We start from the raw sequence: 11,863 nt of genomic DNA, 5'->3' as shown, positions 1-11,863 counted from the left end.
GCACTGGTCCTGATGTCTGGGGAATGTGGGAGTACGGTGTGGTCCATCACATAGGGGTTGAAGGCTTTGGCTGGTATTTGACAGGTGGATGAGCCCCTTCCTCCAAAGACAAAGGTAGACGGTAGGCCGGGGAAAGGAAACTTGGCCTTTTCCAAAGGCACTGGCTGATCCCAAGTACTTCTACTTTCAGAACTACCATTCGTTTTTGTACTGGGGATTGAACCCAGGGATTTACCACTGAGCGACATTCCTATCCCCACCCCCACCCTTTTTTTTTTTTTTTTTTTTTGAGACAGTCTTGCTAAATTGCAGAGGCTGACCCCGAACTTGCAATCCGCCTGCCTCGACCTCCGGAGTGTCTGGGATTACAGCTACCACCCCCAGGGAAGAGCTGCTAGTCTTGTCTTCCAGGGAGCCATTCTGGGTCCCTCTTGGAATCTCCCCTCCCCCTCACGCACCTGTTCATCGGGCTCCTCCTCTCCCGCCCCCTCACGTGAATTATCTCTGGACGCTGTCTCTGGGTGGGATTCCCTGGGTGACTGTATCCGCGGTACTCGGTTCGCTTTCGTGCGCCTCGCGGAAACTTCATTGACCCCGAAAAGGCCTTGAGGGTCCTGGCGGAGGACGTCCAGGGGCCGGTGCGAGAGCGGGAGGAGGACGAGCCTCGGAGCGGGGCGGGGTCGAAGTGCACTTCCGGAGGGCGGCGCTAGGGCTGCGTGGACCCCAGCTAAGCCGCCGTGCGCTACGCGGGCTCGGCTGCTGGCCCGAACCGGCGCCGGGAACCAGGAAGCGCCTGCGGGCGGGCGCGGGATGGCTGGGCCCAGCTGGGGGCCCCCTCGGCTGGACGGCTTCATCCTCACCGAGCGCCTGGGCAGTGGCACCTACGCCACTGTGTACAAGGCCTACGCCAAGGTGGGTGTGGGAGGGGCTCCAGCGCCGGGCGCTCGGCTCCTGTGCCGCCGACGCAGGAGACCTGGGGGGTCAGAGACCTCGTAAGATCAGTGGGGCCCGCGGTCTGCCCAGCCCCAGGCTGACCCTGACGCAGTAGGGTGGAGCTCACTGCCACTCCTGGGTCTTAAAAACAAACACAAGTATACGCCCACTGTTTGCTCTGGAGGGGCGGGTGGGACCCCAGTGTCAGAGGCTGAAGAACTGGCTCAAAACGGAAGTTGCTCGTGGACTGGGAGGAGTCTAGGACAGGACTCTAGAAGGCAAGACCAGTAAGGGGCGGAGTGGCAGTTCTAGAATACTGAGTGACGTGCTTTTGCGTGGGCACCTAGAATGCGGTGCAGTGAGGGTTGGGTTGCAGAAGGTTGGAGAACAACCAAGCTGGATTGGGAAGCCAGGATTCCAGAATCCAGCTGCCTCGTGAACCTGAGAAGGGGAAGCTGGGATTTCCGCTCGGAGGCTTGTGTGGGTGGGCAGGTCCAGGGATTGGAAAGGAGCAAAGGTGCCTCTTCCAGCAAGGCATGACCCTGGCCCTCTCAAGGCAGAGCCCCCAATCTCCTTTCCAACAGAAGGACACTCGAGAGGTGGTAGCTATAAAGTGTGTGGCAAAAAAAAGTCTGAACAAGGCGTCGGTGGAAAACCTCCTGACTGAGATTGAGATCCTCAAGGGCATTCGGCACCCCCATATCGTGCAGCTGAAAGACTTCCAGGTGTGAACCTGGGATGGGTCTCCCCCAAGGGGGCTGGAAAAGGGACACACTCTAGGCTGCTTCTCTACTTCTAATCACAGTGGGACAGTGACAATATCTACCTCATCATGGAGTTCTGTGCGGGAGGTGACTTGTCTCGATTCATCCATACCCGAAGGATTCTTCCTGAGAAGGTGGCTCGAGTCTTCATGCAGCAATTGGGTAAAAGCCTCTGATCCCAGCCTCACAGCCCTTCCCATGTTTTCTGTACCTCCTGCATACTACCCCTATCCCCAGGCTTAGAGACCTGGCATTGCTTTGCAGCTGCTGCTGCTGCTTAAGAATTTTTAGGGCCCTGTCTTTCCCATGTTCCAACCCTAGCTTCAGGGTGCTGTGAGATAGAGGAGCCTCCATTTGCTGGTAGTTCAGGCTTCCACATGTGGAACATAATATGAGAATTTTATTCAACATTCCAAGGCCCGGTAGGTGGAACCCAAGTACATTAGCAAGGAAAAGTAAAAGATCCTAAAGGGCCAGGGCATCTCAGGAGACTTCTGAGAGGAGGGAGACTTGTGAGAAGTCTAGAGGGAAGAAAGGTGGGCAGTGGAGGATAGTGAACTTTTGCAAGTGGCAGGAGCCTGGTGCTTATCTGTGAAGCATTTGTGAGACTAGTAAGGCTAGAACTGGGGCTGTGTAAGCTTGAAAGGGCAGATGAAATCCTGGGGAGGGGAGACATAAGCAGGAGAGGGGCTACTCTGACCTGTCTCTTTGCGTATGTCCTGCTCCCCAGCTAGTGCCCTGCAGTTTCTGCATGAACGAAACATCTCTCACCTGGATCTGAAGCCACAGAACATTCTGCTGAGTTCTTTGGAGAAGCCCCACCTTAAACTGGCAGGTCTGAATCTGGAACAGCAGTGGTGATGTTTTTGGGTGGGTGAGCAGAGGCTCCCTCTGCCTGGCAGGCCCCTGTTGAGACATCAAACAGGGACAGACTGGTAGATCCAGGGCTGGGTCACATCATTGGCAGGTAAGAGCTTTCTTAGACTGCCTACACTTAACTCCAGCAATGTAATGGGCAGAGTTAGGGTAAGTTTGTGGTCAGAGTTGGGGCTTACTGTATGTCAGGTTTGGATTTCAGTCTGGAAACAGTCTCATTGTGTGACCAGCATCAGGGATCAGTCTGTGATCAGGGAACAGACTGGATTGGTTCTCAAACTGTGACTCAATCTGGGGCGGTCTTGGAGGGGGTGTTGTGGGGGAAGAGTGGTTGTGGCCCCTGATACAATTTGGACAAGAATGGACTTTAGGCTAGAGATCAAAGAACATGGTGTAGCCTAAGATGGTGAACAGTGAGGGTGAGGCCCTTATCCATGTAGCTGGTATGATCAGGTGGCTTCCTAGGAAGCAGATGCCTAGAGAGAGTGTGCAGGTTGGTTGGGATTTCCACACCCAGAGGAAGAAATAGGAGGATGTTGCAGAGGCTGGGAAGTGGGATTGATCCTGGGGGTGAGTCTGGAAGGTGGGGAAGAGCCCTGCCATGAGCTGGGGGTGAGGTTTTACAGGCTACAAGTGGAAGCAGCTGGAATTTGAGCCCTGCTGCGTGGCCTTTTGCCTATAGACTTTGGCTTCGCACAGCACATGTCCCCATGGGATGAGAAGCATGTACTCCGCGGTTCTCCTCTCTATATGGCCCCTGAGATGGTGTGTCAGCGACAGTACGACGCCCGTGTGGACCTTTGGTCCGTAGGGGTCATCCTGTATGGTGAGACCTCTGTCCCCCTCTCCCACCCTAACCCAAGGGCTGTACTCTGTGTCCTCTGATAAGACTTCTCTGGACCTCTGGGGTATAAATGAGAACTACAGTTCTATTGATCTGTGGCCCTGTTCTAAGGGGCATCAGATCCCCCTCCCCAGGAGTGTGCCAGCCCATGCTTGGCCTCCTCCCTTCCCAACCTCTCCTCTGCCTCCCTTCCACAGAAGCCCTCTTTGGGCAGCCCCCTTTTGCCTCCAGGTCATTCTTGGAACTGGAAGAGAAGATCCGAAGCAATCGGGTTATTGAGGTGGGTCTGCCAGGGTCTTAGCAACCATGTGGGGGTGGAAGGAGTCAGGGCCTTGCACAAATTGCAGTGTGGGCCCCAGGCTGTCTCCATGGTCATGGGGCAGGCTCTAGCAGGGAAGGTGGGGCTGGATGCATTGCAGGGATCCGGGACAGTCCACAGCAAACAGGGGCAGGCCACAACAGAGCCAGACCCAAACTTCCCAGGAACATAGTGCAGGGATGGAGGGAGGGATCCACAGACAGGGCTCTGCTCCCCTGTGGTCAAGAGCCTGGGAAATGAAGCCTGGCTCTCCACAGGCTCTGTCACCTTGACCTATCTTGTTCCTTTTGGGTCTCAGATTCTCCACATGTCAAACATGTGTCTCTGAGGTTCCTAACAGGGCCCTGGGCTCGGGGCTGAGGTGCTGGAGCCCAGTGACATTTGTCCCTGCCCTCCTCTTCCCATAGCTCCCCTTGAGGCCCCCGCTCTCCCGAGACTGCCGTGACCTACTACAGCGGCTCCTGGAGCGGGACCCAAGCCGTCGGATCTCCTTCCAGGACTTCTTTGCCCACCCCTGGGTAGACCTGGAGCACATGCCTAGCGGGGAGAGCTTGGCACGAGCAGTAAGCAGACCAACAGGGATGTGGTGGGATAAGGGCATGTGGGGGGGTCCCATCTGCCCCCCCTCGGTGGTGAAAAGGTGGCTCACCCACAGAGGCAAGAGGATGGGCTCGGGGTTTTATCTCAGCCCTGTGCTGGGGAGTGTGGGGGTGGGCCTGACTCCTGATCTGCCCATCCCCAGACTGCCCTGGTGGTAGAGGCTGTGAAGAAGGACCAGGAAGGGGACGCTGCAGCTGCCTTATCTCTCTACTGCAAGGCTCTGGACTTCTTTGTGCCTGCCCTGCACTGTGAGTGCCAAACTAAGCTCTGTAGTTCCCGAGTACAGCAGGAGTGGGGGTCAGCTATATCTGCAGTGATGGATTCCAGAGGAAGTTTCCCATCCAGGATCTTACGGGAGATAAGGCAGAGGATAAACCTGGAACGTGGTGTTTTAGGGATTCTTGGGCTTGGTGTGGCATAGACATCCCTCCCCCCCAAGACTCCTCATGTGAATCCCCACCTTCTGCAGATGAAGTGGATGCCCAGCGGAAGGAAGCAATTAAGGCAAAGGTGGGTGAGATCCTAGGAGGAAAAGGGTGGTGTGAGTGGAGAGGCCCCAAAGATCCCAGGGCCTCTGGGGAATGACTGTCTTAGAATTGGGCTGGGGAGGGATCAGGCCAGCTTCATTTGACGCCTGATGTAGTTACAGCTTGAGAGAGTTATTGAGGACCCACAGGGAGAACAGGAGGTGGGTGCTACAGAGAGGCAGGTGTGGGACAACTCTCCTCAGCCCTTGGCCCTCCTACAGGTAGGGCAGTACGTGTCCCGGGCTGAGGAGCTCAAGGCCATCGTCTCCTCCTCCAACAAGGCTCTGCTGAGACAGGGAACATCAGCCAGAGACCTGCTGAGAGGTAGGCTTAAGTTCCTGGCTTATCTACCAGGCCCCTTGCAGGCCTCCCTCCAGCCTGAGGGGTGGCAGGTTGAGGTAGGCCCCCTGTGTTGAAAAAACCCAGCTCCTCACCCTGAGCCTCTGTCTCCTCATCCCAGAGATGGCCCGGGACAAGCCACGCCTCCTAGCTGCCCTGGAAGTGGCTTCGGCTGCCATGGCCAAGGTTTGTATCTGGTGGAGAGTTCTCTAAAGGGTAGGGAGGAATTCGAATCATGATCCTAAATGACCTAGTGTCCTCGTGGCTGCAGGAAGAGGAAGCCAATGGGGAGCAGGATGCCTTGGACCTGTACCAACACAGCCTGGGGGAGCTGCTGCTGCTGCTGGCAGGTGAGATGCCAGCACCACCCACACCAGACCCCTGGCAGCTTTGTCCTCACCACCTGCCCTCTCTTTACAGCGGAGCCCCCAGGCCGGAGGCGGGAATTGCTTCACACTGAGGTGCCTACTAGGGTTGGGAGGCTGGTCGGGCCTTTCTCTTCACCTCTTATTCTGCTCTTGTCTGTGGAAACTCCTTGGATTCCCTGTGGAGTTCCCTTCCCTTGGGGTTTTCCAAGTTTCCGTCCCTTGGCGCGTTCCAAGTCTGAGAGTCAAACATCATGGACTTGTAGTCAGTGGGTCAGGGATGGGATGCTCAGATTAGCAGGAAGTGCTAGGCTCTTGTAGCCAGGAAGCCTTCCTGGAGGAGGCAGCAAATAAGGGGTTAGCGAGGAGACTGTTCTAATGGGGCAGAGGATTCTGGAAAGCATTAGGAGTGAGGAAGAGCTCAAATTTAGGCCCTGCTCCCATCTATGGGCACGTCTTCCCTCTGCAGGTTCAGAACCTCATGGCTCGGGCTGAATACCTGAAGGAGCAGGTCAAGGTGGGCCATCTTGGGGTGAGGGTTTGTGGGTTCTCCATGCTTGTGGCTGCCTGTCCCCTGCCCCCTTTGCATATTTTGTGGCCCTCTTCTCTGTCTCTGGCTGCCTCATCCTTTGTGCTGCCTTTATGTCTCGCAGATGAGGGAATCTCGCTGGGAAGGAGAGACCCTGGACAAGGAGGGGCTGTCGGAGTCAGTTCGTAGCTGTGAGTCCTGCCTCGGAGGACAGTCCACAAAAGGAGGGATGAGGGTGGCCCAGATTTCTGCTCTCTTTCCAAAGACCTCAGCCTGACCCTTCCCCCTCCCTCCTCCTTAGCTTGCACCTTGCAGTGACCTCAGAAGGATGACTGGACAGCACGAGACACCTGGAGTAAAGGGGCACGCAAATCCAGGCTGATGCCCAAAATTAAGTGGCCCTTTGCAGGTCTGGGGAACTTCCTGGATGGACACTTCTGAGACCTCCATATTCCAGACAATTCCTGGCAGTACTGCCCAGCCTGCAGAGGGCCTGGTGGCCAATGTCATGTGCTGGGAGCACTGGAGGCAGGATTCTGAGACAAGAGTTTCTTTCACGAGACCTTTGTTATTTGGGGAATACTGGGTCCTGAGCCTGTCAATTTGGGAGCACCAAGCCATTTGTGGGTTTTGCTCTGAGAAGAGGGCAGGGGGCCCTCTGCAGGGTACTTTTGCTCTTGCACTGTCCCTGCCAGCAGACAGCTACACCCTGGACCCACCCTTCTGGGGAGCGGGTATTCCAGCTCATCTTCCTCCTCCACTGGAATAGGCACTCCAGGACCCTCAGGGACCACCCACCTGACAGTGTACTCAGTTCCATGGAACGCCACAGTGTTATTCCGAGCTCATTCCTGCCCACCATCTCTGTACTTTAAGATAATCCTTCAAGCATGAGAGTAATGTTCTTGGTAGGGGTGGTACAAATTTGAGAATCCCATGTCTTGTTTCTGCCTTGGCACAGAGGGGAGGGGTCCTCAATCCTCATGCCTCTCAGTTCAGTCCTATTTGGAAAACACGTACTAGCTGCAGAGTAGGCCCTGTACTGGAATTTGAGCCAAGGATTGGGGGAGTGGTTGGGGACTGCTGACCCTAAGAGGCTGCGGGCACATCCAACACTGTCCAGGATATGTAGTCCTAGGCCTGACACTGCCACTGCCCCAGTGTGTGACCCTGGTCAAACCCCTTTCCTTTTCTGAGCCTCTCATCTCTTCAGGGGTGTAACTGATACCTCCACATCATGGGCTCTCATGAGGGCAGAGTGAATGTAACGTGGAGAAGAATGTACACACCAGAGAGGGTTTCTAACACTTCTGCCCTTAAATGCCTGGGAGTCTAAATTCCTAGAACTAAACACACACAAAAAAGCCTTCTTAAGTGTTGGCTGACTTCTCTGCAGGAGACTGGGTGTAAAGACTGCAATTGTTTCTCTATTAAATTATTTTGGGTACTTGTGCATCTCTTCTTGCCCTAGGGAAAATAGGGAGAGGTAGCCCTGCTCACTGCCGAGGTTAGAGGAGGCCAGGAAATTTGGGGAGCCTTGAGAGTAGGGCTAGGGAGATCACTGCAGGGAGTGGTAGGCACATCTGCTTCCTGCTCACAGCCTCCTGGGAATCCAGAAGAGCTGACTGCTGCCATTCCTGCCAGTGGGAAGTGGAAGCACGGGCCTGGGAGCCTGGCAAGGCCCTTTCCCCTTTGCTTGGAGCTCTGTTTTGGGGCTGGTGGCAGTCCTCAGATGCTCTCTCCTTTATACCACACACTTTCCCCCAGCCAGGGTGGGCGCCCTAGAGCCCCTTATGCATGGCCTGTGAGTAAGCATTGACTGGATTGAAGAAAAGGACATTCTTAGATGTCTTGATCTCATGTCTAGCTCCCAGAACCTCAAGCAGGAGTCGTTTCCAGCAGATTCTGTACTCTTGATCTGACCAGCTGTTGTTAGGAGTGTCCTTGAAGTTTAAGAGTATGGTAGAGCGCTTCAAAGCAGCCACCCAGAAGCTGTTCCTCAGACTTCGTGATACCAAGCTGTTGTCTTCAACAGTTCAATGGCTTTTGATACGGGGAATGGAGCAGGGAACTAATTCCCCTGAAGCCTTTGACCTGGCCATTGGAGGGCACTCTAGAGCAGTACCACAGGGCAGAAGGAGCTGGCTAAAATCTTGGCTGGGAAGCTTGGGACCCATCAGTTAGCCTGTTTATTCTCCATAAAATGAGGATGAAGAAATGTGCCCCATGGGAGTATGTAATGAGGTAGTATACATCAGCCTGGCATATGGTAAATTCAATAAAATGTTATTTTCAGATCTAGGGAGAGAAACATTTCAGGTTATCTCTGAAAATGGACCAGACAAAAAGACTGCAATAGGTGGAAGGAGGGGAATGAATGGACATTTTAGGTGGGTAAATGGGGAAGATGGGCTTGGAGGGAGAGGTTTGGCTCACTGATCCCACCCAATTTGTTATTTCTGATATCTATATCAAGTGATGGAGAACAGGAACCTCAAATTCTTAGACAATGTGGGTATGGAGAGGAGTGGGCCCATATGAAGAATTAGGTACAGGAGATGCCTGGAAGCTTCAGACCCTGGGAAGGTGCTCTCCCTGGGCAAACCATTAGGTGGATGGGTCCAGGCTGGTCCTGTGTGCCAGCCACCTACAATGGAGGCAGTCCTGTCGGAAGGCTAGAGGCAAGGGAGGAGGTAGGCTCTCTGTAGGGCCTTTCTTCTAATGGAAGACATGTGAGAAACCTACAAATTGACTTTTCGAATACTTTTGCTCTTTGGAGCAGGTTGTTTCCGCCTCTCATTTTCAACACAGTGCAAATGCCCCTCAGCAGTGTCCAGGTCTCACCATGCCTTATCCTCCCACTTTCACAGTCACCCATGGTCAAAGCCAGCACCAGGCCAATTGGGGACCTTTCTGCTCCCAAGGGCCACTTCTAGAGCAGATTGAGGGTGCCAGGTGTCCTTGTACCCAGTTTGCCTATTATTTGGCTTCTGGGGATACAAAAGGATATAGAATCTTGATCCCTACAGGAAGTTATCTAGAAAAACTCTTGTCCACAGAGGCCAGGATGCTGTTTCAGCATCCAAGCCCTTCCTGAGAGAGATGGCCTCATGAGGTTGAGGCATGAGGGATGGAGAGCATCAATGAATACTCCCCCAGAGTAACTCACACCCACACCTACACACTTGAAATCCCATGGATACAAAACCGGAAAGCCATGTCCAAATTCACAGATGCCTGAAGATCCCCACACAGACTTCCACTCCTGGTCACACACGGGAATGGCTCTTGCTGGATGATACTGAGGCAGCCTTAACATTGCTGCTCCTCTGGACGCAGGCCACCCAGACTCCTCACGCCTCATACAGACTCAGGATGGTGATGCCTGATGGGTACTGGGTTCGAGGCAGAGCAGTGAGTTTTGTGGCTCCCCACTCCCACTGCAGCCTCAGGTCTGTGGGATGGGGGACAGAAGCTCCCACCTCCCAGGCCTGAGCATCAGCTGGGTCAATAGGCATTGTCAGCAGCTTGGCTTAGCAAGTGAGCATGCCCCAGATGTCCCCAGTGCCTGCCTATGGCCTCCAGTGTCTGAGGAGGACCATCTGGATGTTGGGGAAAGGGAAATCCCACGCGCTCCAAACGCCAGCCACCCTCCCAACTCCTCTCTGGGGACCATCTGGCCTCCAGAAAGTCACTTGTTTTTCTGCACCCCTCCTCCCACTGGGAACTGGGTCTGGGCTGACTGGTTGAATGGTCAAGGCAGAAGGGGACTGGAGTTTCCTTAGGTAGGGTCCAGGGGCGCCATCAATCTTCCCAAAATCCTTTGTATGGTGGAGTCAGAGCCCTTGAATGGTGGGAGGGGAGGCCATCCATCTTGACCTCCCCTCTCTCCTTGAAAAAGCATGTGGTAGGAGGTGAGGACAGAAGGGCTTTCTTACCACCTGCCTGCAAGGGGAAGAAGGAAAAAGGGGGAAAGAACAGGAGGGTAGGTGGAAAGGAGAAGGCACAGAGCATCAGGCTCCAAACTATGATGCTATAGTAGTAGGGTTTGGGGCACTGTGGAAGGGAAGTTTTGGTGGCAGGTAGCTTTCTTTGTGGCCTTTACATCACACCAGGTGGGAGCATGTGATTGTCCACAGTAAGAAAGTATAGAAACGGGATAGGAAGAGAGTGAAGTGGATGCATTGAGGGCCTGGGAGGAGAGGCCCCAGCTTGACCCGTAAGTCCCGTGGAAGACGGGTACAGGACAGGCACTGAGCCAGGAATGAGGTAGAGGGTAAGAAGACACAGGGGAGAGCAACACAGACAGAGAGAAACCCAGAGCGAGGAGCTGACAGGCAAACAGGACAAGGCCAGCAGAAGCAGAGAGCCCTCAGCCTGCCCTTTCACAGAACTGGACCCTTTTGCCTGGTAGCCTCCTCTACTCCATTCCAGGGACAGTGCAGACAGGTCAGGGCTTCTTGGAATTCCCAAGATGTGAGGGGAGAGCCAGTGTGGAGGGTCAGTCCCCTCCCACTTTCTGACTCCAGGCACCAAACAGCCCTGCTTTGACAGGGTTCATCGAGTGTCCCCCAATCATCCCCCGACACACACGCTGCCTGACACCCGGGGCTGGCTCTTGGCCCTGCAAAGCACTGAGGGGGAAGGGGGCTGTCCGATCTCATTAGGCAGAAGGCCCCTGGAGCGCAGAGTGCTGACGTGGGTCCTGCTGCTGACGCTACTGAGGCAGCCCACGCACCCCCCACACCTGGCTTGGGGCTCCTCCAGCTCAGGGAAAGTCAGAAGGGGTTTGTGTGCAGTAGCTGGGGGGCCCTTCCCCAGGGTCTCCTGGGAGCTGCTCAGGAGGGCGAGGCCCATGTGATAGCCTAAGCAGCTCTGCCTCCACTCCAGGCCTGGGTCCCTTGTACTTCCCACTCCCAGCTCTTCACCTTCTTTCTCCCCTCTCCTACCCCCACATTACCTACTGCCCGTGTTTTGTGTTCCTTGTTCTTATTTTACAAAGGGAGCCTAATGGGAACTTTGACCTTGACAACCATCCCTCAGGAGGCTTTCCCACAGGCGGACCTGAGCTTCAGGGTGGAGGGCACCCTGGGTTGCCTGCAGTGTTTCCTTCCTTCATTGCAGGCGGCCCAGGGTGACCCATTCGCTCAGGCAGCTTCCAGGAGTCACCAGGACCCTCTGCTCCACCTATCCCTGGCACCAAAGGTGAGCAGGATGACATTTGGGCTCTTCATTTTTTTGTTGTTTTAAAAAATTCAAAAGCATTCTTCACTGCCTAAGCATAAACTCCTGAATACACCGAGCTTGGGAACAGGACCAGCTTTCTGCCTCATCTCAGGCCACCTCAGGAGCCTGAGGGTGCCAGGGGAGCCTTCCCACTGACTTTGCCTGCCCAACTAGGAAGTGTCACATGACCTCAGGACCCACCCCTCTCCTGTTTTTAAGTAATGGGTTACCATCTATTTATTTATTTATTTATTTTTAGTTATACATGGGCACAATATCTTTTTATTTTGTTTATTTTTTCTTATGTGGTTCTGAGGATCAAACCCAGGGTCTCACACTTGCGAGGCCAGCGCTCTACCACTGAGCCACAACCCCAGCTCCCCATTTATTGATATGGCCTATCATGTGTCAAGGGCTTTACAAATGGTCATCCTTTAGGGCTGGAGTTGTAGCTCAATGGTAGGGCATTTATCTAGTATGCCTGAGCTCTGGCACTTGATCCACAGGACCCCTGAGAGAGAAAAAAGTCACCCTTTGAAAC

The 11,863-nt window shown here is 54.4% G+C and overlaps 1 protein-coding gene across 3 annotated transcripts; it reads left to right on the top strand.

Moving 5' to 3' along the window:
* Window positions 1-703: 703 nt before the first annotated feature.
* On the top strand, window positions 704-7,543 carry Ulk3 (unc-51 like kinase 3). 3 transcript variants are annotated; one of them, XM_027923703.2, is made up of 16 exons: window positions 704-912; window positions 1,518-1,658; window positions 1,739-1,859; window positions 2,428-2,532; window positions 3,256-3,399; window positions 3,615-3,697; window positions 4,144-4,299; window positions 4,479-4,584; window positions 4,806-4,846; window positions 5,085-5,187; window positions 5,324-5,388; window positions 5,474-5,552; window positions 5,623-5,663; window positions 6,037-6,084; window positions 6,221-6,287; window positions 6,398-7,543. In XM_027923703.2, the coding sequence occupies exons 1-16, from the start codon at window positions 811-813 to the stop codon at window positions 6,412-6,414; spliced, it is 1,419 nt and encodes a 472-aa protein (XP_027779504.1). In that variant the 5' UTR covers window positions 704-810; the 3' UTR covers window positions 6,415-7,543. The 3 variants fall into 3 exon arrangements, with proteins under 3 accessions (XP_027779504.1, XP_027779500.1, XP_027779497.1); XM_027923699.2 differs by having other exon boundaries at window positions 5,067-5,187; XM_027923696.2 differs by having other exon boundaries at window positions 1,464-1,658.
* The last annotated feature ends 4,320 nt before the right edge of the window (window positions 7,544-11,863 follow it).

The sequence above is a fragment of the Marmota flaviventris genome, chromosome 2 (genome assembly GCF_047511675.1).
Source record: "Marmota flaviventris isolate mMarFla1 chromosome 2, mMarFla1.hap1, whole genome shotgun sequence".
NCBI classification, from domain to species: Eukaryota; Metazoa; Chordata; class Mammalia; order Rodentia; family Sciuridae; genus Marmota; species Marmota flaviventris.
The sequence above is the reverse complement of the archived record's forward strand: the minus strand, read 5'-3'. Positions and strand labels throughout refer to the sequence as shown.